Source organism: Hylobates moloch, unplaced genomic scaffold, assembly GCF_009828535.3.
Source record: "Hylobates moloch isolate HMO894 unplaced genomic scaffold, HMol_V3 SCAFFOLD_22, whole genome shotgun sequence".
NCBI lineage: Eukaryota > Metazoa > Chordata > Mammalia > Primates > Hylobatidae > Hylobates > Hylobates moloch.
The window spans coordinates 32,278,790-32,305,833 of record NW_026652297.1 but is presented as its reverse complement, the minus strand read 5'-3'; the positions used below and the strand labels follow the sequence as shown (position 1 = coordinate 32,305,833).

Sequence of the window (27,044 nt, the reverse complement as noted above, 5' to 3'; positions counted from 1 at the left end):
GTGCTCTCTTCTCCAGCACAAGGCCCCTCTCCATCCCACCCTCATTATGTCTGACTCTTTAGTATTTAAATGGGCCAAGAGAAGTGGCGCGTGTGTAATGTGAAGGTTAAGGTCAATAGGGCCAGGGAACTGTGAGATCGTGTTTTGGACTGGGACAGACAGCCGGGCTAACCGCGTGAGAGGGGCTCCCAGCTGGGCACGCGAGTTCAGGCTCTTCCCTACTGGGAGCGCCGAGCGGGCGCACCTCAGGGTCTCTCCTGGAGCCAGCACAGCTATTCGTGGTGATGATGCGCCCCCCGGCGCCCCCAGCCCGGTGCTGCACCGGCCCCCACCTCCCTGCTTCCAGAAAGCTCCCCTTGCTTTCCGCGGCATTCTTTGGGCGTGAGTCATGCAGGTTTGCAGCCAGCCCCAAAGGGGGTGTGTGCGCAAGCGGAGCTCTATAAATACGGCGCCTCCCCGTGCTCACAACGCGGCGTCGCCAGGAGGAGCGCGCGGGCACCGGGTGCCGCTGACCGGTGAGATGTCCCTGTCTTCCCTACCCTTGAGCAGAGCCACACCAGGATGGATGGGCGGGCAGGGGATGGCAGCCAGGCAGAGAGGGATGACACAGCTCGCAGTCACAACCCCTGCGCTTTCGACGGAGCCCAGGAAGCCAGGGAGGGGAGGTGGCCGGAGCCCCATCATCAGGCGGCTGAGCCAGGGGCCCTGGCGCAACCGCCGCCTGAGCGCACGAGCTCCAACCACAATTCTGTTGGGGGAGGTAAATAGAGCAGATATAATGATCATCCTTTCGCAAAGATGGGGAAACTGAGACCTGGAGACCTGCCGCGTTGCGGGAGACCCAGGCTAGCAGGTGACGGAGCTGGCCTGCACGGAGCTCCTTCCTGCAGCAGATCTTCTGCGAAGATGCGGATCTCTCAGTTGTGGCTGTCGGCTTGCATGCACGAGTCATCCAGTTTTCTTCTAAATTCTCTAGCTCTCTGGACACTGTGCCTGTAAGTATGAGGCTGCGGATTTCAGTATATGCTGCAACCACCGAAATCCGACTTTTTCTGCCTCCTAATGCATCTGAGGTGCATCAGAGAAAAGTCACACAAGATCCACCAGGCCTCAGACCTCTGATTCCACGGTCTCATTTTACAGATGATAATCTGAGGCCTGGAGAGGTTTAGGACTGGTGCCAACACTAAACAGCAAATAAGTATCAGAATTGGGATTAGAGCCAAAGCCTCTTGACCTTCCAGAATTTCTGGACCTAGTTAAAAAAAATATATATATATATATGATTTTTATTATTTTTTTTAAAGGGAGAGGTTAGGAATTTAAAGGAAAGTACAGATACTATATAAAAAAAAGATGCCTATGAGAATGTTAAGTTATAATAATAGTGGGGCATTGGGCACAACTGAAATGGCCAATCTTGTGAGAATGGTAAAATAAACTTGGGTCTGTGAGAAAGTGGAGTATTACATAGCTGCAAAAGTATGCTCTTAAAGAATATCTGAAGATGGTGAATGTGAAGGATCTTGTATAAACTGCACGGAAGACAGAAGGAAATATACCACGGTGCTAACATTTGTCTCTGGGTGGTATGAATTACCGGTGATTATTTTTCTTATTTTCCTTTTGGTTTAGTTTTCTCCATTTGAAGAAGCAGATAGAAGCCGGGGCTTTGGGATTGAAACCCTCACCATCTGTGTGCCCTCTTCACTGTCTTCCCATCCTCCCCACGGCTCCCTGTTCACGGTCATTGATTTTCTTTCTTTCTTCTCTCTTTTTTTTTTTTTCCTGAGACCAAGTCTCACTCTGTTGCCCAGGCTGGAGTGCAGTAGCGCCATCTCGGCTCACTGCAACCTCCACAATCTGGGTTCAAGCAGTTCTCATGCCTCAGCCTCCGAGTAGCTGGGACTACAGGTGCATGCTGCTACATCCGGCTAATTTTTGTATTTTTCGTAGAGACAGGGTTTCACTACCTTGGCCAAGCTGGTCTCGAACTCCTGACTTCAAGTAATCTGCCTGCCTTGGCCTCCCAAAGTGCTGGGATGACAGGCGTGAATCACTGCGCCCTGCCAGGTTATTGATTTTCTTAAGCCTCCAGCCCTGCCCTGCTTGGAAATGTTTTGGGAAGCTGCTCAGTTCAAAGCTCCCAGGAGGGTGTGCCTGGAGGGACAGGCTCTCAAAGTCAGCCTGCTCCCCCTCCATCTCCTCCTCCTCTTCCCCTGAGCAGCCCCTTTGTCCACAGAATCGGCCTTTTCTGGTAGAAGGAGCAAGGCCAGGTGGTTTAAGCCTTCTTAGGGGGAATGAGGCTGCGTGGTAGTGCTGGGGACTTGACGGCCTTGGCCTTGGCATGGCTCTTCCACCCAGGGCAGCTGGCAGCCAGGCTCCCAGGAAGCAGAGGAGATGATGGGGGAGGTGAGTCCGAGCAAAGGAAAGGAGGTCGGCTGTGCAGTCACGGTTCTAGAACATTCCTCAGATCAGCAGCATCCATATCACCTGCAGACTGGCTGGAAAAGCAGTCTCAGAACCAACATTATAACCAGCCCTGCAGTGATTCATAAGTACTTTAAAAAGTGGTCAATCATTTCAGCAAAGCAGAGCCACACAGTCCAGGGGACCACAGGTGGCCTCTGTGTGCTTGTGTCGGTTCTCCTGCCCCTCTCCAGACATGTTGATTAGACACTGCCAATGCCCAGCCTCAGACCTCAGTCTAATTTGGAAGTAGTCAGAATTTACTATGATTACATAAGACCCTCGTGTTTACAGAACACATTCCCCTCTCTGAGGTCTGGATTAGGTCCATTTTACAGATGAAGAAACTGAGGCTCAGATATTTAAGTGACTTGGAATCAAGGAAAGAACACTGGACTAGGGGTCGGGAGGGCTGGGCTCTCATCCCGGGGTTACCATGAGCATGCTGTGGGCCGTAGGGAGTCCCATGCCCTCTCTGGGCTTCAGCCTCACTGCTAGGGTGGAGGGGTTGGGTGAGAGAACGACCTCTTTCCCAGCTCTGAGCTGGATGGCTCACCAGGGACCCCAGGCTCCCGGGAGCAGACTCTGTGCCCGCTGCTGAGTCTGGAATTCCTTTCCTGTATCTTGCCTTTGGCTGCCCCATTCTTCATGGCCCAACACACTGTCTTCTGGTTAGAACCTAGTTCTGAATGGGTTTTTCCAGAAGTTGCTGCTTTCAGGGGCCCCTGGCAGAGAGGTGTTTCTGGCTGGCTTTGTCTCTCTGGCATGACAAAGGCTCTGTTCCTGCTGGGGGCATTTCAGGGCTCAGTGGGCAGCTGGGGCAGAGCCCATGAGACCACAGCCTTCCTGGTGAGCCCGGTGTCTGCCACCCACCCCGTCTCTGGGGAAGGTACTGACCCCATCTCGTCTCCCACGCTGCTCCCTAGCTCTGTGCGCCTGATTACTTCTCATGAGAGGCACTCCTTGTTAATGTGCTACCGAGTGTCCAGATGGGCCTGCTGGGCTGAGCAGGCTTTGGATGTGAACCATTTCAGGAAGGGGAACCCCACCTTCCTGTTGGTTCTATGATAGGAAATGGGTGAGCTCAGATAAGCAGTTCTTGGGAGGGGGATGGTGGGGGTGGAGTGCAGGAGGAGGGGTTTCTGTTTTATGCAACAGCCTCAGCTTCTGGGAAAGGGTCCATTGTGTAAGACCGGGGCTGTGGCCTGTGCCCCCTGGCTCAGGGCAGCCAGCCCAGTGGTGGCAGGAACACTGGCAGGGCAGCCTGCTGTGGGCTTAGAGGGGAGGGGCCGTGTGGAGGGCCTTGCAGAGCAAAAGGACTCATCCTTCCAAAGGGACTTTCTCTGGGAAGCCTGCTCCTGGGGCCAGTGCGAACCCTCTCTACTCTCCGAAGGGAATTGTCCTTCCTGGCTTCCACTACTTCCATCCCTGAATGCACAGGCAGCCCGGCCCAAGTCTCCCACTAGGGATGCAGATGGATTCGGTGTGAAGGGCTGGCTACTGTTGCCTCCGGCTCTTGGAAGTCAAGTTCAGGTGCTGCTGAGACTCCCTGGGGGCTGCAGCGCTGTGGTGGATGGGGAGCGTCTGCTGGGGTGAAGATTTCGATGCACATTGCAGAGGACGTGGCTGATCTCTGGGATGCAGTCCCTCTGTGGAGGTGGCATGGGGAGGGACAGATGCGTGACCCAAGGGGGGAATTTTCAGTGTCAGACATGATCGAGATACCACTCTGGACAAGGAGGCCAGGATGCAGAAAGCCTGTGTGCCTTGCTGATTGTGGGGGAGGATGTGGCTTGGACAAGAGCCTGGCTCCTCCGATGCCAGGGTTCCTGTTTCTTCCACTCAGCATTGCTGTCCTGCAGTCCCTCCCTCCTTGCACCTCCTGCCTTCGCTTTCATTCGAGGTGTCCATGGCAAGTCTGGCCATTTCCCCCTATTTCCTCAGGAATCAAAGAGCAGCAGTGCCTGCTGTGGGGACAGTTAAGGGCAGCGAGGCCCTGGGGAGCTGCTGCAGGCCGTGGGTGAGTGGGATGCCAGCAGGCTGTCTAGCTGTTCCCATGACGGTCTCCTGTTCTCTGCAAACAGAGGCGTGCGAGGACTCCAGAATTGGAGGCATGATGAAGACTCTGCTGCTGTTTGTGGGGCTGCTGCTGACCTGGGAGAGTGGGCAGGTCCTGGGGGACCAGACGGTCTCAGACAATGAGCTCCAGGGTGAGTAGAACAAGCGTGATGTTCCTCTGGCCACAGGGTGATGAGGTCAGAGGGCAGGGTAGCTGACTCTGCTCAGTGCCTCTCTATCAGGCCCCCATGTTACAGACCATTTTTGTCTTGTGCACTGGGTCTGGGTGCCTGGGTCTGGGCCCCCTCCGAGCCTCAGCTCCCAGGCCCCTGGTTCAGGCTCTGCCTACATTAGACTGCCGGCATTTGCAGGCATTTCCCAAGCACTTTCGGCTGCTGCATTTCATTTGGCTGTTCCCTTCCCAGGCCCCTTAGCCCAGCTCCCAGGCCTCCTCCACGAAGCTGTGTCTGGACCACTGGAGCTCTTATCCCTCTCCCTTTTGGAGTGCCCAGAGCTTGTCCCTCCTGTGAGCTGACGGCTTCTGCAGGATCATTGTTAAAAACCCAGATCAGACACGGGTGTGAGTCTGTTTCACCTCTTCTCAGCTGGATGACTTTGGGCCACTATCTTGATCTCATGACACTCCCCCCAACCCCCATTTTATTGGGATATAATTGACAAATAAAAATTGTGTATATTTAAGGTATATGACGTGATGTTTTGAAATGCACATACATTGAAATGATGACCACTTTTTATGGTGGGATGGTGGGAAGACTTAAAATCTACTTTCTTAGCAAATTTCCAGTTATGATATGGTGTTATTAACTATAAGCACCACCTGTATGTTAGACCTCCAGAACGTACTCCTCCTACCTGATGGACACTTTGACCCTTTATCATATCACACTTCCCATGTCTCCCTCTGCGAAGCGGGCATGGTGGGGGGCTGGAGCATTATGTAAACTGCACATGAAGTGTTTGGCACAGTGCTTGGCATGGGATAAACACCAGTGAAGTAGCACTTAGATGACACAGTGTTTCGCTGCATTTGTCACTAGTGCTACGCCTTAATCATTTACCCATCTTCTTATTCCTGTCGCCTGGCACTGCATTGGAACAAAGAAACATACATGTGTGGTTAAACTGAACTGTAGAAGGATTTGTGTCCAAAAGAACAATATTTTATATTTTGATGCTTCAAAGCTGACACTTCTGGGTTTTTTTTTTCCTTGCCAATTTCTTCTGCACCCAGCTTATTCTCCAGGGGCATGTGGCAGTGGTTGGGCATAGCTCTGGGTGTGCCGACTCCCATGGTCTGCATTTCTAAGCAGTAGGGTGTAGTCAGCAAGGAGCCTGTGATGGGAGCCTGTGCCAGGGCAAGGCTGGGGCCATGCTGCTGTCTGCTGGCAGGGGTGGGGGTCCCAGCCTTGACAGCCCCTGAACTGAACAGGCCTTGCTGGCCATTCCAGCTCATTTCAGGGTCCCGAGGCCACCTCTTCCTCTCGCCTCATGCTGCCTCTTGCACTTCTCTTGCAGAAATGTCCGATCAGGGAAGTAAGTATGTCAATAAGGAAATTCAAAATGCTGTCAACGGGGTGAAACAGATAAAGACTCTCATAGAAAAAACAAACGAAGAACGCAAGACACTGCTTAGCAACCTAGAGGAAGCCAAGAAGAAGAAAGAGGTCAGGAGGAGCCGCGACGGCCGCCCTGCCTTGACCATCCCACTGGAGTGGAGGGAGGGGGTCACTGCGCGGTGCCTTGCTGGGTTGTCATGGTGACCTGCAGTCCTCCCAGGCTGTGTCAGCTGATGCTGGGGCTGCAGTTAAGAAGTAGGGAAGGTTCATTTGCTTCTGAAAGCATCAGGGAGTGAGATCTTGGATCTGGTTTTGTTATGAGCCTGGCCCAGGGCCTAATGCCCAGATTCATTTCAATAGATGTTTCTAAGCCCTGATCACATGCTAGTTCCAAGCAGGCTCTGGATGGGGTGGCGGCAGGGGCCCAGACGGGGGTGGCGTCCAACCTTCAGGAAGCTTATCTAGCAGGGTTGATATGGTTAGGGTTAAGGCAGGCACACTGCACCCCACATCTTCCTAGAGTTCTGGACTACTTCATAAGGAAACATCTTAAGCCCAGTAGTGGATATAGCAGGTCCAGCCTGTGCTTAATGATTCGACAAAACTAAAACACTATAATTCAATGAACAACTTATTTAAGAAATCAAGTCTCCTTAAGAGTATCCTACAAACCTCCTCTCACGGTCGCCCTACTTCAGATGCTAAGATGTAGCTACCTGCCACCTTCATGATCCATCATGCATGTTAAAAGCATTTCAAAGGCTCTGAGAAGTTCTGCAGTAAAGAAACCTGTGTAACTCCATGAAACCCAGAGTTTTCCAAACTGATCAGGGAATTCGTTTGTTTGTTTTTTTTTTTTTCCTGGCCGCTTTGCGCACAGCTCCATAGAGCCACTTCAGGGAATGCTGGCCTGGATGTGGCGCTACTTTTTTTTCAAGCTTCATGCCCTTTCTTGGCCTTAGTATCAGTTCTCACCATTCTATGAGAATCCTCAAATAGCTCCTGAGGAAGGGGCACGACTCATTCTCACATTTTTGTGGTTATCACTGGAGTTTGACATTCAACAATTTGGGTTTTATAATAAAGCACATCACATACATTTGGAGAAAAGAGCCTGCTACTTCTTAGTTGAGGAGTAGGTGAGCCAGAAGGAAAGGAAGTAGGTAGCATGGGTGGCACTTGTGTCTTGGCTCAGTGGGAGGTGGGTTGTCCTTGCCCAGCAGGGGACAGGGGATGATGGAGCAGGACAAAGACCTCACGTAACTCTGGGGTGTGGATAGGCTATTTTTTTTTTGAAGACTAACACAGTCATTCATAGAGACTTTAATATAGAAAAGTAGAAGAGGAAAAGTTTTTCCATAATCCTTTTGCCCAAGGACAAGTCACTGTTAACATTTGATCTATTTCTTCCTATTATTTTCTTCTGTGCTTTTTTGACGGTGGCTATATTTAAAATTATGAATTTTTAGCATAATATTCAAAATGGACTATAAACATCCTTTGTAATGATGTACCATCTACCCTTTATATGAACCACAGTTTGTTTAACCTGTCTCTTTTAAGCATCTGGGTTGGTTCTGATTTTTTTTTTTGCCATAAGCTAATACTGTGCCAAATATTTTTAAGCATCTTTTTCTTTGTCAAGGGATTCCTTTGAGATAGAGTCTTTGTTTTGTTTTGTTTTGTTTTTTGAGACAGAGTCTCGCTCTGTCACCCAGGCTGGAGTGCAGTGGTTTAATCTTGGTTCACTGCAACCTCCGCCTCCCAGGTTCAAGCGATTCTCCTGCCTCAGCATCCCAAGTAGCTGGGAGTACAGGTGTGCACCACCACACCAGCTAAGTTTTGTATTTTTAGTAGAGATGGGGTTTCACCATGTTGGCCAGGCCGGTCTCGAACTCCTGACCTCAAGTAATATATCTGCCTCGGCCTCCCAAAGTGCTGGGATTACAGGTGTCAGCTGCCGCACCTGGCCTGAGATAGATTCTTAGAGAATTATTGGGTCAAGTGGCAAGGGCCCATTAGAGAATTTTGACAGCTGGTGTGGCTTTGGTGTTGAAAGCCTGCCATTCCCTTTGCATGCCAGGATGCATGGTTGCAATAGAAAGATAAGATTCAGGGAGTCTGCAGCCTGCTTTTGAAGATGAAACTTAAAAACCAGAAGCAGAGAATAGGAAATGAGGCTTCAGTGAGAGGGTAGTCATTGAGTAGGTGATCAGAGAGAGGTGGTGTCCACGTGGGTTCCAGGAGTTGGGAAGCTTTTAGGAGTTAGGGAATAGTTGGATCTTGAAGGATGAGTGGATTCTTCAAGCCGGGTGGGAAGGGGATTCCAGGTGGGCGAATGAGGGGAAGCTTGAACTGGAGCAGGGGTGGGCACTTGCACGCTGGGTGGCCAGCCTGTGGGAAGGCCTGCCCTGGGGCAGAGGGCCTGGCACCCAGCACCTCCTTGAGTGCGTGAGCCTGTGGTCTCGGTGTGGCTCAGCCAGCCTTGTGCCTTCCTGTAGGATGCCCTAAACGAGACCAGGGAATCAGAGACAAAGCTGAAGGAGTTCCCAGGAGTGTGCAATGAGACCATGATGGCCCTCTGGGAAGAGTGTAAGCCCTGCCTGAAACAGACCTGCATGAAGTTCTACGCACGCGTCTGCAGAAGTGGCTCGGGCCTGGTTGGCCGCCAGGTGAAAAGGGGACACATGAGTGGCCAAGGCTCCGAGTGGGGAAGGAGGGGAGCCTAGTGAAATATGCTTCATTCCGCATGCCAGATGCAATTGATTAGTACTGGCTGGCTGCACTGGGGCCCAGAGTGCCATGCTCCATTGGTAATATCTGGCATGAGTAGAGAGAGTGGAGTCATCAAAAGGATGTAGGCCAGGTATCTACCTTCTCTTAGAAAACTCATGCAGCAGTGCTTAGCTGCATGACATAACAAACCGCTTCATGGGATGGCAGAGCCCTGTGTCCACTTATGTGGAAGGATTTAAGGATTTTTTTTTTTTTTTTTTTTTGAGACAGTGTCTCATTCTGTCACCCAGGCTGGAGTGCAGTGGTGTTATCATGTTTCACTACAGCTTTGACCTCCTGGGTTCAGGTGATCCTCCCACCTCAGCCTCCCAAGTAGCTGGGACTACAGGCACGTACCACCATACCCAGCTAATTTTTCTATTTTTTTTTTTTTTTTTGTAAACATGGGGTTTGGCCATGTTGCCCAGGCTGGTCTCAAACTCCTAAGCTCAAGTAATCCTCCTACCTCGGCCTCCCAAATTGTTGGGATTATAGCTGTGTGCCACTATGCCCAGCCAATGTAAGATTTCGTAGTATATCAGTCTTGGTCCTCTCCTCTGCTGCAGGGCTTTTTTGATTGGGACTCAGTGAATTGCTCCAATCCCTGAAGTCACATCAGTTGGCCCTTAACTGAGCAGGGGGTGGATATCATTGGTGGCCAAAGATGACAGTGGATGAACCTGAAATGTTGGGCCTTGTGACTCTTATGGCCTCCCAGGTGTCTCAAAACTGTCCCCCATGGAGGGAGATAAAAGGAAAGAGCATGGACCTGACAGATGGGGTGCTGGGGGCTGGTCTCAGCTGGGCTGTTGGTCACTTGCTGTGTGACTGTTACAGCCATGGGCAGGGCCTGGCCTGGCTCACCGGGGGGTGGGAGGCCAGGAGGCCGTGGCCTTGGTGAGCTTCTCCTAACTGTGCCCATGCTGGCTGTCCCAGCTCGAGGAGTTCCTGAACCAGAGCTCGCCCTTCTACTTCTGGATGAACGGTGATCGCATCGACTCCCTGCTGGAGAACGATCGGCAGCAGACGCACATGCTGGATGTCATGCAGGACCGCTTCAGCCGCGCATCCAGCATCATGGACGAGCTCTTCCAGGACAGGTTCTTCGCCCGGGAGCCCCAGGACACCTACCACTACCTGCCCTTCAGCCTGCCCCACCGGAGGCCTCACTTCTTCTTTCCCAAGTCCCGCATCGTCCGCAGCTTGATGCCCTTCTCTCCGTACGAGCCCCTGAACTTCCACGCCATGTTCCAGCCCTTCCTTGAGATGATACACGAGGCTCAGCAGGCCATGGACATCCACTTCCACAGCCCAGCCTTCCAGCACCCACCCACAGAATTCATACGAGGTGAGAAGGGGTGGAAGCTCATGACCTTTTGAGCAACTTGTTAGATGCTGAGAACCATGCCGAGGGCTCAGCGGGTGTCATCTCGATTTTTCCCCAGCAATATCACAAGGGTGATATTATCCTTGTTTAAAGATGAAAAAAACTGAGCTGGGCATGGTGGCTCATGCCTGTGATGCCAGCACTTTGAGAGGCCAAGGTGGGAGGACCATTTGAGGCCAGGAGTTTGAGACCAGCCTGGCCAAGATAGTGAGACGCTGTCTCTACAAAAATAAAAACTTAAAAAATTAGCCAGGTGTGGTGGTGCACAACTGTAGTCTCAGCTACTCAGGAGGCTGAGGCAAGAGAGTCATCTGAGCCTGGAAGTTGGAGGCTGCAGTGAGCTATGATTGCACCACTGCACTCCAGCCTGGGCAACAGAGTGAGACTCTGCCTCTAAATTAAAAAATAAATAAAAATAACAATAGGAATCAGTGGGGTCCATCTCTGCATGGCTGGATGACTGACTCTTCTTCCCTCGTGTGTCCCCAGAAGGTGACGATGACCGGACTGTGTGCCGGGAGATCCGCCACAACTCCACGGGCTGCCTGCGGATGAAGGACCAGTGTGACAAGTGCCGGGAGATCTTGTCTGTGGGTGAGTTGGGGTCCAGACCACAAGCCGCCCCCTCCGATCCCTTGTGTCCTGGGGCCACCGGGGCCTCGCCGGTGCTGCCTTTACGGGGTCAGACAGATAAGTGTTTGGATTCCAGCTCTACAGCTTTTGAGCTGTGTCCTGGGGCAGGTCCTGAGCCTCATGCAGCTTGGGTTCCTCATCTTCGAATGAGATGATGATGCGAGGCTGTCCCTGAAGTCGGTGAGATATTGTTAGAGATGTAAAAGTGCTCTCCACCCCGTCGGCCCCCTGTTGAAAAAAGCTTGTTGAAAAAAGTCATCCCCCGGGACTCCCTAGCGATTCTGTTCCCAAGTGCTAAGCATAGTAGGCATCTTCATTTTCCTCTGCAAATTATGAAATTGCAAACAGTATACGTTTAGTTTAACAAAACTGACCAGAGGCCAGGCACTGTTCTAAACACTCGACATACATTTCTTCTTTTCCTCAGAATGACCCTCTGAGGAAACTGAGCCACAGAAAGGTTAATAACTTATCCAAGATTGACCCCGACATGGGTGAGCTGGGCTTCAATCCTAGGGCGCTGTGTTCTCTCCCGGGGCCCCTCACAGCCTCTGGCCACAGAAGTCACAGGTCTCAGTACCTGGGGATCCAAGCAATAGTCCCTTTGGTTGGCTGGTTGGTCCCCTAGGCGAAGGGAATATTTCCCTTCAACTGTCCCCCTCCATTTCACCAGCTCTGGTTATGGGTTAACTTCTTTCCATTTAGAGATAACAGCTGTGACAGTATTTGGAATAGTTCCTGGTACACAGCAGTTCATACACACAAAGAGTTAAGTGTTTCCCCTTGTAAACAGCTTATCGATCTGGTGGCTTTGCTCTTACTTAATGCTTAGTTTGAGTTTGCCACGGCAGGCCGCCAGGGTCTAGTTAAACATTCCTAGCCTCACTCCTGTAATTTTAGAAGCCACTGCAAAATAAACAGTTGTGCTTTAACAGGCTGAAGTATAAGTTGCTGTAGATGAGTGCACAACCAGGCCTTGGGGCTTTTTCTATAACAATATCATAGAGTGGCATTAATTACATGGTACCTCACCACAAGAAAGTCATGTTAGGGCCTGAAGAAAAGATGTCCAGATGCCTGTGCCCAGATTGGACCTCTTATGCTGATTTTTACTCTGTTGCCCAGGCTGGGCTCAGGTCTGGCGCCAATCTTAACAGTCATTGATTACAGCTGAGAGTGCAGCCGGCGCCAGTCCTAACAGTCATTGATTATAGCTGGAGTACAGTGGCTCTATCTCGGCTCGCTGCAACCTCTGCCTCCCGGGTTCAAGTGATTCTCCTGCCTCAGCCTCCCAAGTAGCTGGGAGTGCAGGTGTGCACCACCACACCCAGCTAATTTTTGTATTTTTAGTAGAGACAGCGTTTCACTATGTTGGCCAGGCTGGTCTTGAACTCCTGACCTCAAGTAATCTGCCTGCCTCGGCCTCCCAAAGTTCTGGGATTACAGGTGTGAGCCACTGTGCCTGGCCTGAGATAGATTCTTAGAGAATTATTGGTAAGAATAATTCTCTAAGTTGAGCTAAATAGTCTATCCTGAAGAGGACTGCCTACTGTTATTTAAGGTGCTTGCAACCATATAAGCATGTACTGCCTGGGAACTCTAGACCAGGATTTCTCAATTTCGGCGCTGTTGATTTTTTTTTTTTTTTTTTTTTTTTTTTGAGACAGGGTCTCTCTCTATCACCCAGCCTGGAGTGCAGTGGCACCATTACAGCTCACTGCAGCCTAGACCTCTTCGGCTGAAGTGATCCTCCTGCCTCAGCCTCCTGAGTAACAGACTAGAAGTGTGCTCCACCATGCTTGGCTAATTTTTTTATTTTTAGTAGAGATGGGGTCTTGCTATGTTGCCCAAGCTGGTCTCCAACTCCTGGGCTCAAGTGATCCTCCTACCTCAGCCTCCCAGAGTGCTGAGATTACAGGTGTGAGCAGTGCTGACATTTTGGACCAGGTCATTCTTTGTCGTGGGGGGCTGTCCTGAGTAGTTCAGGGTGTTTGGCAGCATTCCTGGCCTCTACCCACTAGAGGTCAGCAGCTCCCTTCCCTTCGTTGTGACAACCAGCTTCAGAACTTGCTAAATCTCCCTGGGTGACAGCGTCACCCCAGTTGAGAACCTCTATTCTAGACTAAGCCTCGGCTCTCAAAGATTTTTCTTATTTTATTATTACTTTTTAAAGACAGGGTCTCGCTCTATCACCCAGGCTGGAGTGCAGTGGCGCAATCTTTGCTCACTGCAACCTCTGCTTCCTGGGTTCAAGCGATTCTCCTGCCCCAGCCTCCTGAGTAGCTGGGATTACAGGCGTGCACCACCACTCCTGGCTAATTTTTATATTTTTAGTAGAGACAGGGTTTCACCATACTGGCCAGGCTGGTCTCAAACTCTTGACCTCAAGTGACCAGCCTGCCTCAGCCTCCCAAAGTGCTGGGATTACAGGTGTGGGCCACCACACCTGGCTGATTTTTCTTATTTTTAAATTATTTTTTGGTAAAATAATGAAGATTATTTATTACCTACTTATTTTCAACCTGGCATCTTGTTAGTAATTCTGTTTCTTTCCCCACCTAACATTTTGTTTTACTATAAATGATTGCAGTCATCATCCTAAAGCATATGCAAAATCTCCCTTCCCCTGACTCACGTTTGATATACCTGCCTCTGGATATTTTTGAAATAACGCAGGGGGAGAAAAACAGTAGATTTAAGAGCTAGTGGGCAGTTTTCCAGCTCTTAATGAATCTGACAACCTGCAGCCCAGGGCCAAGAGGAATGACTTCTCTTTTCCCTGCTCTCTTGATGAACTCAGTGACCAGCCATGGGCGGGCAGGTGGGTGGGCAAGGACCCCTGGCCACCAGGTGCCAGTGCATCAGCTGCATGAACTTTTGGCACCGGAACTGCCACCTCTGCAGACACGCTCAAAAGACAAGCTTGGACCGGGTGCATTGGCTCATGCCTGTAATCCCAGCACTTTGGGAGGCTGAGGTGGGTGGATCCCCTGAGGTCAGGAGTTTGAGACCAGCCTACCCAATGTGGTGAAACCCCGTCTCTCCTAAAAATACAAAAAAATCACCCGGGGGTGGTGGGAGGCACCTGTAATCCCAGCTACTCTGGAGGCTGAGGCAGGAGAATTGCTTGAACCGGGAGGTGGAGGTTGCAGTGAGCTGAGCTCGCACCATTGCACTCCAGGCTGGGAAACAAGAGCGAAACTCTGTCTCAAAAAAAAAAAAAAAAAAAAAAGACAAGCTTGGAGGATTGTCCAGAACCACAGATCCAGGGTAGGAAGAGCCCAAGCTTAGGAGCTGAAGACCCTGGTTCAATCCTGGGCCCAGAGATCATTTATTCTATGGCTTTAGGTAAGCTATTTATTGATACTTCTGTGGGCCTCAGTTTCATTATTGGTAAAATAGGAGTCCTAATCCTTAAGTCAGAACAGATCCAATTCTTAGAGAAAAAGGATATCCAGAGAGAACTTTCTGTGGTGTCTGGGACGCAGGCAGTGCCACACGAATGGCAGCTGTGAGTAATATTCCTCCTCTCTGGAAATGATTCCTGGGAGGGACTAGGGCAGTGAGAGCCACTGCAGGTCTGAGAACGTGGAGAACTTGAGATCAGTGCTTTTGGAAGTGTGGTCAACACAGTTTGTCATCAAAGAGATAAGGGTCTGGCACCCAAAGATAAATCAATGATGTTATGAAGCACACTGTTTAGGTCAGTTGACGTATTTTTCCAGAGCAAGTCTTTTCAGGCTGGGCGTGGTGGCTCACACCTGTGATCCCAGCACTTTGGGCAGATCGGTTGAGCCCAGGAGTTCGAGACCAGCCTGGGCAACATAGAGAAACCCCGTGTCTACAAAAATACAAAAATTAGCTGGGCGTGGTAGCATGTGCCTATAGTCCCAGCTACTCAGGAGGCTGAGGTTGGAGGATAGCCTGAGCCTGGGAAGTCAAGGCTGCAGTGAGCCGAGATCTCACCACTGTATTCCAGCCTAGGCAACAGAGCAAAACTCTTGTCTCAAAAAAACAAAAACAAAAAACCCAAAAGACTTTCTGGATGATGGAAGCAGTGTCTAGAGTCACATTCCGAGGCAAAACCTTTATTTTGTCTTGGACAATTCCAGTTTGTGGCCCTTCCCTTGGGGAAGCACTGCTTTTGTTCCCGCTGCATGTGCTGACTTCATTCATTCATGGCTCTATCCCTTTGTAGCCTTCCCTTCACACTTCTCCCTTGCGTTTCTTCCATCTCTGGGCAGACTGTTCGGCCAACAACCCCTCCCAGGCTCAGCTGCGGCGGGAGCTCGACGACTCCCTCCAGGTCGCTGAGAGGTTGACCAGGAAATACAACGAGCTGCTGAAGTCCTACCAGTGGAAGATGCTCAACACCTCCTCCTTGCTGGAGCAGCTGAACGAGCAGTTTAACTGGGTGTCCCGGCTGGCAAACCTCACGCAAGGCGAAGACCAGTACTATCTGCGGGTCACCACGGTGAGCTGTGTCCCGGCCACATGTTGTGGCTCGAGAGCCCGAGCTGTAATCGGGAGCAGGGGCACGTGTGCTTTTGACTGAGCATTTATCACACGGCAGAAAACAGAAAACTTTAGGTGCCCTTGTTGCCTTGAAGCCTCATCACCCACTCAGGGAAGATATAACCCTGTTTTACAAAGGAGCAAAGTAAGAGAGGTTCCATAACTTGGCTAAGGTGTGATAGCTCACAGGTGACTTGGATGGGTATTTGAACCTGACTGCCTGGCTGCCAAGCCTGTATTTTGTTGTTGCTGTTGTTGTTTTTGTTTTGGTGCACAAATCTATGAATAAACCAGAAGCCTCTGTTCTTTTCTCAAAGCTACATGGCTGCCCTCTGGCGTGTAAAATGGCTTATGAATTAGTACATCATTCTCTGCCAGTGATAAAAACTTCTCTTTAGGCCAGACATAGTGGCTCATGCCTGTAATCCCAGCACTTTGGGAGGCAGAGACAAGAGGATTGCTTGAGGCCAGGGCAACATAGCAAGATTCCCTCTCTACAAAAAATACAAAAATCAGCCAGGTGTGGTGGCACACACTTGTAGTCTCAGCTATTCAGGAGGCTGAGGTGGGAGGATTGCCTGAGCCCTGAGGTGGAGGCTGCAGTGAGCTGTGACTGCACTCCAGCCTGGGTGACAGAGTGAGACTCTGCCTCTTAAATATATATATATATATATAATAATAAAATAAAATAAAAAATAAAATAAAACTTATTTCTAGTACTGGGAACCCTTCTTTTTCTTTTCTTTCTTCCCTCCGGGTCCCCTGGATTGCTTTTCTACCCTAGTCTGACCAATGGCTGCCTAAAGCAAGTGTTTGGAAACCACTTTTATTCTTTGGGGTGCTCCCTGGGCTGGTCATTTGCAGATGGCATTTGCCCCAACACATAAGTGTCTGTGAACCAGGTCACTTCTGTCCACTGAGCTGTACTGATGTCTAGATGTGTAAGAAGCATGGGATCAGCTCTCTAGGTTTTACTGGAGGATCAGGAGGACCTCAGAAGCCTGACCTGTGTTGCAGAACGCATGCATTTTGACCACAGTGTTTCAGCTCTTCTCTTTTCTTTTGTTCCTTTTAGGTGGCTTCCCACACTTCTGACTCGGACGTTCCTTCTGGTGTCACTGAGGTGGTCGTGAAGCTCTTTGACTCTGATCCCATCACTGTGACGGTCCCTGAAGAAGTCTCCAGGAAGAACCCTAAATTTATGGAGACCGTGGCGGAGAAAGCGCTGCAGGAATACCGCAAAAAGCACCTGTAAGCAGGCGGGCCTTTCCTGTGGGCCTGCAGGGCCCAGTGAGTCTCTGGGAGCCAAAAAAAAAACAAAAAAACAAACAAAGCGCAGACTCTGTAGCCTGGTGGGAATGACTCCGCCTGGAGCCAGAGCCCAAGAACAAAGCCAGGAAGTTACGGGGAATTTTATTTTTCCTTTGGAGGATGTTTTACTTTGTTGGATAACTCTTTTTTATTTCAGGGAGGAGTGAGATGTGAATGTTGCTTTTGCACCTACGGGGGCATCTGAGTCCAGCTCCCCCCAAGATGAGCTGCAGCCCCCCAGAGAGAGCTTTGCACGTCACCAAGTAACCAGGCCCCAGCCTCCAGGCCCCCAACTCCGCCCAGCCTCTCCCCGCTCTGGATCCTGCACTCTTAACACTCGACTCTGCTGCTCATGGGAAGAACAGAATTGCTCCTGCATGCAATTAATTCAATAAAACTGTCTTGTGAGCTGAACGCTTGGAGGGTCCTCTTTTTATGTTGAGTTGCTGCTTCCCGGCATGCCTTCATTTTGCTATGGGGGCGGGCGGGGGGGATGGAAAATAAGTAGAAACAAAAAAGCAGTGGCTAAGATGGTATAGGGACTGTCATACGGTGGGGAATAAAAGGGATATGATGACAAGCTTGATCCACTTCAAGAATTGCTTGCTTTCAGAAAGAGAGATGTGTTTCAACAATCCAACTAAAATATATTGCTGAAAATTGAAGCTTTTCTGTTCTATTATAAAACTGTCGATGTATTCTGACCAAGGTGCGACAATCTCCTAAAGGAATACACTGAAAGTTAAGGAGAAGAAGCAGTAAGTGTAAGGTATACTTGGTATTATAACGCATAATTGATGTTTTTGGTGCCCAGAAGTCCAAATGACCAGTTTTATTTGTAAGAGCTATTGCTTTTGCAGCAGTTTTATTTGTAAGAGCTGTTGATTGCGAGTTGTAAGAGCTCAGCATCCCAGGGGCATCTTCTTGACTGTGGCATTTCCTGTCCACTGCCAGTTTATGTGATCTTCATATCTTTCCCTGGACCACAGGCGTTTCTCTGCTTTTAGTCTGAACCATAGCTGGGCTGCAGTACCCTATGCTGCCAGCAGGTGGCCATGACTACCCGTGGTACCAAGCTCAGTCTTAAAGCTGAGGCTTTTCGTTCATTAATATTCTCTGATCATAGAATTTTGGTCATCGGATGTACTGCAATGGAACAAAACTCATCTGGCTGCATCCCAGGTGTGTAGCAAAGTCCACATGTAAATTTATAGCTTAGAATATTCTTAAGTCACTGTCCCTTGTCTCTCTTTGAAGTTATAAACAACAAACTTAAAGCTTAGCTTATGTCCAAGGTAAGTATTTTAGTCTGGCTGTCAAGGAAATTCAGAGTAAAGTCAGTGTGACTGACTTAATGATATACATTAATTAGGATTATGGGGTCAGAGGTATTTGCTTAAGTGATCATAATAGTAAAGTATATGTCACATTAATTGTCACATTAATGTCACACTGTTTCAAAAGTTACTTTTTCTTTTCCATTGTTATGTTGCTAGACTCTGGCACTCACTATATTCAGTGGGTTTTTTGGTTGCTGCTTTTCTCCCCCCCCCCGAGACAGAGTCTCACTCTGTTGCCCAGGCTGGAGTACAGTGGTGCAATCTCGGGTCACTACAACCTCCACCTGCAAGGTTCAAGCAGTTCTCCTGCCTCAGCCTCCTGAGTAGCTGGGACTACAGGCATGTACCACCACGCCTGGCAAATTTTTGTATTTTTAGTAGAGACGGGGTTTCACCATGTTGGCCAGGCTGGTCTTGAACTCCTGACCTCAAGTGATCCGCCTGCCTCAGCCTCCCAAAGTGCTGGGATTATAGGCGTGAGCCACCGTGCCAGGCCTTTATATCCACTGTTTTGGATTTTTTTTTTTTTTTTTACAGTCTTAAATACTAGCACCCTGAAAGACAGATCCTAAAGCTGGCTCTGAAGCTTCCTGAGACCCCTTCTCTGCATGGCTTGTACAACTGTAAACAGTGGCCCTGGGCCAATTACTTCATGTAATCTCACTAGGTTCCAATAATTATTTCCAAGGCAGGGGTTATTTTCCCCACATTACAAAGGCCTCCCAGAATAGCCTGCATCAGGTAAGTGTCTTGGGGCTAGGAAGGCCAGAATGTGGGAGCAGCCACCCCAAGCCTTTGTGGCCCATGGAGGCTGCTGAAGGGACTTCAGGGTTGCCCATCCCTCACTGTGAAGTAGCCTGGAGTAGGAAAGGGGTGGGAGCCAGGAAGCCACCCAGGTGTGCAGAGCAGAGCTCTGGTGTAGAATAGGTGGCAGCAGAGCGGGAGGCAAAGTGCTTCGATGTGGAAATGCCTGACATTCTCAAGCAAACCGCTTGTTCTTTTAACTGTGGAGTTATCTGGAAGTAATAGAGTCTGCTTGAGATGTTACCAGGTGATGGAACACTGGTTAGAATGAATAAAAGGTTCACGTTTGTGTCTTCAAATAAGCTGAGCCTCCACAATAAACCGGTTCCAGGAGCTGTTGTCCACAATGAAGCGTGAGGCTGAGACATGACGCATCCCAGGGCGAGGTCACCTTGAGAGAGGCTGGGCTGTGGGAATAACAGGGACCACTTTTTTGCAGTGGTAAGTGCTGAAGCTAAGAATGAACCCAGGTCTGACTCTGGGGGTCACAGGGCCCACTAGAAAACAGGATAGTGGCAAACCCAGGAAGTATCCAGTAGTTCTAGAGACAATGCAAAGAGGACTTGGGTCTCCATGGTTTACTATAGAACCAATGATTACTAAGTCAGCCGATGTGATAACAGCAAAGGCCAGGCCTGGGGGACACATTTACAAGGTTAATAATGAACTGTTTGTTTGCTCTTCTCCTACGCTGATCTGGTTAACCTGTAATCCCAGCCCTTTGGTCATAATCCTCCTAGATGATGGCATCTCTCAGTGTTGGCCAGGGTCACATCACAGTGTGGACAGCTCCTCCTGCCCCAGCCCCCACCGTGCCACGCTGAGGGCTAGCTCACTGGAAGTCCAACAGCTGCCGCTAGCTAGCTCTGGGCCAGCCCAAGGCAGGGTGGGGACTTCCTCAGGGTAGGAAAGGGGACAGGGAGAGGTACAGCAGTACTACCTGCCTGTCCTCATTTGTTGCCACCAGCACCCAGAGGAAAAAGACCATGACCTTGAGCTGGTGCCAGACATTCTCCCAGGACCCCACCTTCACCCCTAGTCCTGCTCAGGTGCCCAATCCTATAAAGACTAGCCCCCATCCTTAAGGTTCATCACGAGGAGGGGGTGACAGGGGGACACTTACTCCAGCCTCACATTCATAAGAAGACTTCAACACATTTACAAATGACTTCATGAGTATAAAACCAGAGATGCACTGACACTGTCAAAGGAAGGTGTTTGTTTTCCACAGTGAAACCTGTGCCCATCACCAGCCCACATGCTTAGAGAACACGAGGCATTTTTGTTTGTTTGTTTGTTTTTAAATAGAGATGAGTTCTTGCCCTGTTGTCCAGGCTGGAGTGCTGTGGTGGAATCATAGCTCACTGCAGCCTCCAACTCCTGGGCCCAAGTGATCCTCCTGCCTCGGCCTCCCTAGTAGTTGGGGCTACAGGTGAACACCACCATGCCTGGGGGTATTGGTTTTTAAAACTCTAACTGCCATTATCTCGAGCACAATGCAATATAATCTCACTTTGTGTGTGTCAAAAATTTTAACCAAAAATGTCAGTAAGTCTGTTTTAGAATTTTCTGGAAATGGGCCGGGGGTGGTGGCTCACGCCTGTAATCCCAGCACGTCGGGAGGCCAAGGCGAGCGGATCACGAGGTCAGGAGATCGAGACCACGGTGAAACCCCGTCTCTACTAAAAATACAAAAAAATTAGCTGGGCGTGGCAGTGGGCGCCTGTAGTCCCAGCTACTTGAGAGGCTGAGGCAGGAGAATGGCATGAACCTGGGAGGCGGAGCTTGCAGTGAGCCTAGATCGCGCCACTGCACTCCAGCCTGGGTGACAGATCGAGACTCCGTCTCAAAAAAAAATAAAAAATAAAAAAAAGAATTTTCTGGAAATGTCTGGACCTCTCTTAATCTCTGAAAAGCCCTGCCATATGGTGAAGAAAACCAGGGTGGAAACTAAGATACACCAGGCTCAGATATTTAGTGCATCTTTGCTGAGATACTGCCTTGAAATTCTTCCTTTTTACTGACTCAAGGCTCCACCTGGACTTTGGGATGAGGGTACTCATAGGTATTCTTCTGTCTTCCAGTCTTCCATTTTGGAAATAGCTCCCAACTTTGGCTCATTCTAGTAACCGCAAACTTGGCCGGGCACGGTGGCTCACGACTATAATCCCAGCACTTCGGGAGGCTGAGGCGGGTGGATCACTTGAGGTCAGGAATTCGAGACCAGCCTGACCAACATGGTGAAACCCCGTCTGTACTAAAAATACAAAAATTAGCTGAGCATGGTGGTGGGCGCCTGTGATCCTGGCTGCTTGGGAGGCTGAGGCAGGAGAACTGCTTGAATCCGGGAGGCATAGGTTGCAGTGAGCCAGGGTCACACCAATGTACTCCAGCCTGGGCGACAGAGTGAGACTTGGTCTCAAAAAACTAAGCTGAGCTGAGCTGAGCTGAGCTGAGCTAAACTATAAACTAAACTAAACTAAACTAAACTAAACTAAACTAAACTACTAAACTAAACTGTAACCGCAGACCTGAACTAAACTAAACTAAACTAAACTAAAACTACTAAACTAAACTAAACTGTAACCGCAGACCTAAGGATAAGACCTTTCTCGCAGGGGACTCGGAGGCATCCCTTCCGGTTTGAAACCAAATGTCTGTCCTGTAGCGAACTCTTCCTTTTCGGTAACTCTCCTGGTGCCTCTCTGGGGGTCCGCTCCCGTCTCCGTGCCATTCCTCAATCACTTTAGCGTGGGACTAGCAGGCTGTGCAGGGCTGAGGTCGGAGACCAGGGCTTGGTGTCCTCCTGTGTGCCTCGCCTGGGTTCAGACAGCTGCCACCTGGGGCCACCTGAATACCCCCTCCCCGCGCAGGGGCTGACAGGATGCTAACCCTGTGAAGGCCCAGAGTGAGATTCCTTCAGCTGAGCTGTGTCCCTAGGGATGGGGGCTTCACTGGCCCCTCTCCCCCAGTCAGCCCGACCTACCCACCTTCCTTAGGTCACAAAGCCTCATCTTACCCCGGGGCCCCTCCCAAGTAGGCGGCCAGGTTGGCTCTGCCGATGTTGGGCTATCCCCACCCAACCCCCACTAGTGAAGTGAGGTGGCATCTGTCTTCAATTCTCTGTATTTTTGGGGGGGCTTTCTGAGTGGTGGTCAGGTGCTGTATCCCCTGGGACGCTCAGAGCTCACCTGGACCCCTCCCTTTCTCGGCCCTGCACCTGAGGAGTGTGGGGCCAGGTGGCGGCCTGGAGGGGAGAAGCTGCCGGAAAGCCACTCACTCTACATGGTGAGATTTGCGCATGCCCTGTTGGCAGGCGAACTCTCACCTCAAATTCAGCTTTGAGAGCCGCTCACGGCCAACAGCCTCAGTGCTGTGCTGTGGTTGAGTTTCACGCTAGCCAGGGAGGCGCCGTTCCCCATCCTTCCACGCGATTGCAACTTCTTGGACGCTGCGGGCAGAAGCCGGGTCACGCGCACCGACTCCCAGCCTGGCCGCCACGCGTTCCCGTTTCCTGAGCTGGGGAGGGCTTTGGCCACAAGGGGGCAGCGCGGGCTCACGGCACCTTGGGCTTAGATGGAGACGGCAGCGCTGGGAGAAACGAGGACCTGGAAACTAGGAAAGGAAGCGGCCTGAGGACGGGGAGGCACGTGGATCGCATCAGCGATGCCCCTCAGCGCCCAACCTTGGGGCTCTGTGCACGCCGCTCCATATCAAAAGATCTCTGCAAGGAGAATTCTCGGGAAAGACGATCTCAAGCACCAAAAAATCCCACATCAAAGAAAGGGTATCATATGCATCTAAAAGCTGAACCGAAAAGTGCATTGGTTCTGGAAAGTCTATTTCTAGAACATTCGATTGCTTTAGGCTTCTAGAAATTGAAGTTTTACTGAGCCTCAGGGTTTCAGGCTTAATTCACTGTGCTGTGCGTCCCTACTGTCTTCACTACTTCAATCGGGTTGGTGGGCGGGGTCAGAAGTCCGCGGAACAGGTGTGACACTCCTTCCTAGAGCAGAAATATTAGGGAAAACGATTTTGAAAATAAAACACTACTTAAAAATGGAAAACACAATTATATAATGGAATAAAATGCAAAATTCATAGACGTTTATAAATTAAAATATAAGCTATAGAAAACACACGGCTACCAGGCGCTCTTTGATGGAGAAGTGTGAAGACACTGCCTTTCCTAACTTGCTGTGTGACACTGGACAAGTTTCATCACTTCTCTGAGCCTTGGTTTCCTCATTTGCAGAACATCAGGGTGATTTGGACTTGATGATTTTGAAAGCCTGCTGTGCTTTTGTTTTTATTAACTTCACCAATCCATTTCTTTTCTTATGTATCAGTCAGGGTTCTTCAGAGAAACAGAACCAATATATATTTCTATTAAGAGAGTTATTTCTAGGAATTAGCTCACATAATCTTGCAAGCCCGAAATCCGTAGGGCAGCCCCAAAGACTGGAAACTCAGACTGAGTTATTGCTGTGGTCTTGAGGAAGAATTTCATCTTCTCCTGAAAATCTAGATTTTTGAGTTTAAGGCCTTTTAACTGATTTCATGGGATCCACCCACAGTATCAAGGATAATTTATTTTACTTAAAGTCAACTGATTGTTAACCACATCTACAAAATATCTTCACAGCAACATGGAGATGTGTGTTTGATTAAATAACTTGGTACTGTAGCCTGGTAAGTTGACACAGAAAACTAACTGTTACACACCTCCCAGCTGGGCTGGCTTCATGAGGGATGACCTGGGTAGTGCTCCAAAGGACTCTGCACTCAGTTTCATGGGGGATGACCTGGGTAGTGCTCCAAAGGACCCTGTGCTCATGGGAGATGCTCCAAAGGACTCTGTGCTCGGTTTCATGGGGGATGACCTGGGTAGTGCTCCAAAGGCCTCTGCACTCAGTTTAATGCCCTGCTGTCACGCTCTTGAAATTCTTAAACATTTTGGAACAAGGGCTTCTCCATCTTTATTTTGCACTGGGCAGGCCTGCAAATTATGTAGCCAGTCCTACTGCCCCAAAAGAAATAGAGAAATATATAGAAATATACAGAACCTAAATTTTACCATCGTGAGCACTTTAAGTGTACAGTTCAAGGACTTTAAGTTCCTTACAATTATTGCACGACCATCACCCCCATCCCTCTCCAGAAAACGTTTTCATCTTCCCTAACTGAAGCTCTGTACCCATTAAACACTAACTCCTCTTTCCCCACCACCTCCAGCCTGTGGGAACCACTATTTACTTTGCTTCTGAATTTGACTCTTCTAGATACCTCATATAAATGGAATCACACAGTATTTGTCCTTTTGTGTCTGGTTTATTTCACTCTGCATGATGTCCTCAAAGTTCATTTTGTTATTGTATGTGTCAGAATTTCTCTCCTTTTAAAGCCTGAATAATACTATTGTATGAATATACCTTATTTTGTTCCTCCATTTGTCTGTTGATAGACATTTGACTATTGTAAATAATGCTGTTATAAAGATGGGTGTACAAACACCTCTTTGAGATCCTGTTTCGAGTTATTTTGAGTATATACCCAGAAATAGAATTTCTGGATCATATGGGATTGCTATGTTTAATTTTTTGAGGAACCACCATGCCATTTTCTGTAGTGGCTGTTCCATTCTACACTTCTGCTACATTTCCATTACATTTGTACTTTGAGGGAACCCCCAAAGCAAAAGAGTTCCAGTTTCTCCGTATCCTCACCAGACACTTGTTAGTTTCTGTTTTTTGTTTTTTTATTTAATTGATTCTAAGGGGTGTGGTCTCTCATTGTAGTTTGATTTGCATTTCCCTAATGACTAGTGATGTTGAGCATCTTTTCATGTGGTTTTTAAATATCATTTGTTTACATTCTTTGGAGAAATGTCTATTTTGAATCTTTTGCCCATTTTTTTGATTGGGTCATTTGTATTTTCATTGGTGAATTGTAGGAATTCTCAGTGTATTTTGGATATGAATCCCTCATGAGATAAATGATTAAAATATGCATTGCTTGAGGGTAGGAGCCTAGCTTAAGGTTCTTTTTATTCCCCTCAAGCACTTGTTGCATGGCCTATGATCAAGGAATGCACTCCATGAAGTCTGCAAGGCATGGTAGGTCGGAGGCAAATTGAAACGAGGCTTGAAAAAAGGGATACGAAAAGCATTTTCTAGGCAAGTCCAAGACTGGTTACTCTAGGAGGGAAGCCTCCTGGGGTAATCAGTGAGCCTCGTGCTCCCAAAGAATAATCTTGGAGGTGCAGAAGAGGAGACAGGGAGGCAATCAATTCTTGGTCTTTATTAAGAAGAAGGTGAGAAGAGTCCCATTCCCCAAACACCTCCGAAATAGACATGCTGCTGGTCAGGCTATGGGAGGGCTGATGTCCAGGCAGACCCTGCTAGGAGAGGGCAGCTCCGGGCGAGTGGGCTCTCACCTGAGCACCTGAGAGACCCTCAAGGGTGAGAGATATCAGAGCAGGGTGCACACCACCCCTGTGCCCCATTTGCCAAGGAGCCCCCTTCCAAAGAGGGCTGGAGAGGGAACCCCCAAGGCTACAGACCCTGCAAATTTTACTTTCACACCCAGGTGGAATCTGTGAGTGACTGAACCCCTGACCTCCTAGATAAACATAACACATCAGGGCTCCTCTTTCTCCTGGGAAAACAGGATGTGGTAATTGCAGGTGATTGCAGGATGGGGTGCCTGTTGAAGATGTAAACAGAGATGTGAGTGCTGGGCCACCTCCAGCTGCGGGGATTGGGAGGATAAAGGGGGCCCCTATCCAGGACCTAGTTCATCACTGTGGGGTTGGCAGGGGACATCTGCTCCCCCATCATTGGGCCAATGGGATGCTGGGGCTCCACCCTCATCAAGGGAGGCCTGGGGAGAGGCATGAGGGTGGCTTGTTTTCTGCTCTGACTTCAGTAGAACACCTTTCTCCAAATACAAATTTAGGAACATCCCAGTGGGTTCTAGCTTTTCTCAGATGGCACAGAACTTTGGGAAGGCAGGATGCATTTTCTAAAAGTTCTTTGAGGTAGAGTGTGGCACCTGTAGAAGCAACCAGGTGCAACGGGCCTGGTCCCAGGGTTGATATGTAAGCAGGGCTGCAAACCAGGCACACCTGTGTCCAGGAGCCTCCATGTGTGACACTAGTACCCTGAGATAAACGTGTGCACCACACACACACACACACACACACAATGTAGAGATCCCGATAGAATGGAGGAGCGTTTGGACAGTAAAGAAGGGGGATGTTAAAATGCAGCATTGACCTCCCTATTTCTATTGCAACCAGCAGTGTGATACATAGTGGAGGAGGCTCTGGCCCCATTTCCACTGCTAATTAATATGTAAGTCCTGTCCCCTCTGAGAGACCTTCACTTTTCGATCTGTTCAATGGGCTCATGATGCCTTATCCTGCTCATTGGGTTTCTATGAGAATCAAATAGACTGAAAGATGAGAAATTTCTCTGAAAACTCTGAGTGCATCGCAGTCACTGCACTGTTGGAACAAGAACGCAAGAGAGGGTAGATGGGTAGCTGGGGCTCAGCCCTGCATCTCCTAGGTCAGCCCGGGGTGGGGGGATGGCAGAGGCTCAAGGAAGTGCAGTGCCCTCTGCCGGACATGGTGGTGCATGGTGCACCGCAGCTCACCCGCAGCCCCACCTGGGCGCAGTGGGGCTGGCTCCCCAACCCTGCCTTCTTCTTGATCAACTTATTTTTTTGAAAAAGGGTCTTGCTCTTTCTCCCAGGCTGGAGTGCAGTGGCACAATCATGGCTCACTGCAGTCTTGACCTCCTGGGCTTGAGCGATCCACCTCAGCCTCCTGAGTAGCTGAGACTACAGGTGCAAGCCACCATGCCCAGCTAGAGACAGGGCCTCATTATGTTGCCCAGGCTGGTCTCGAACTCCTGGGCTCAAGCAATACTTCTGCCTTAGCCTTCCAAGGTGCTGGGATTATAGGTGTGAGCCATGGTGCCCAGCCAAGATCAACTTCTTAAATGACCCAGGTATATAAGCCTCATCTGGGAGACCACTGCCTAACCAACTGGGAAGAGATAACACAGTCAAGGGCGTGGGCATAGCACACAGGCAGGCAAGGCTGGCTGATGGGCAAATGAGTCCATGACGGGCACCTGGCATTGAGTATGATGGTCTCTTTTGCTG

At 49.5% G+C, this 27,044-nt stretch overlaps 2 protein-coding genes across 3 annotated transcripts in view; one reads left to right on the top strand and one right to left on the bottom strand.

Annotated features, from left to right (window-relative positions):
* The first annotated feature begins 352 nt into the window (after nucleotides 1-352).
* CLU (clusterin) lies at nucleotides 353-17,142 on the top strand. Of its 2 annotated transcripts, none has more exons than XM_032144141.2 (9): nucleotides 353-515; nucleotides 4,554-4,679; nucleotides 6,067-6,215; nucleotides 8,609-8,779; nucleotides 9,819-10,230; nucleotides 10,759-10,863; nucleotides 15,147-15,376; nucleotides 16,493-16,668; nucleotides 16,886-17,142. In XM_032144141.2, exons 1-9 carry the CDS (start codon nucleotides 389-391, stop codon nucleotides 16,893-16,895), a joined length of 1,506 nt encoding a protein of 501 aa, XP_032000032.1. In that variant the 5' UTR covers nucleotides 353-388; the 3' UTR covers nucleotides 16,896-17,142. The 2 variants fall into 2 exon arrangements, with proteins under 2 accessions (XP_032000032.1, XP_032000033.1); XM_032144142.2 differs by lacking the exon at nucleotides 353-515 and adding an exon at nucleotides 3,861-4,002.
* A 5,542-nt stretch (nucleotides 17,143-22,684) lies between these two features.
* The window catches only part of EPHX2 (epoxide hydrolase 2), an 86,159-nt gene continuing 81,799 nt past the window's right edge, over nucleotides 22,685-27,044 (bottom strand). Inside the window, exon 19 of the mRNA XM_032144139.2 lies at nucleotides 22,685-22,878. Coding sequence (XP_032000030.1) covers nucleotides 22,845-22,878 — 34 coding nt within the window. The 3' untranslated portion in view covers nucleotides 22,685-22,844. The remainder of the gene's footprint in view (nucleotides 22,879-27,044) is intronic.

What these genes read in the sequence shown, in the direction of transcription:
- CLU (XM_032144141.2), top strand. Translation starts at nt 389, where the DNA reads ATGCAGGTTTGCAGCCAGCCCCAAAGGGGGTGTGTGCGCAAGCGGAGC. An exon ending in ACCCACAGAATTCATACGAG is followed by an intron (nt 10,231 to 10,758) that starts GTGAGAAGGGGT and finishes GTGTGTCCCCAG; the next exon opens with AAGGTGACGATGACCGGACT. An exon ending in ACTATCTGCGGGTCACCACG is followed by an intron (nt 15,377 to 16,492) that starts GTGAGCTGTGTC and finishes TGTTCCTTTTAG; the next exon opens with GTGGCTTCCCACACTTCTGA.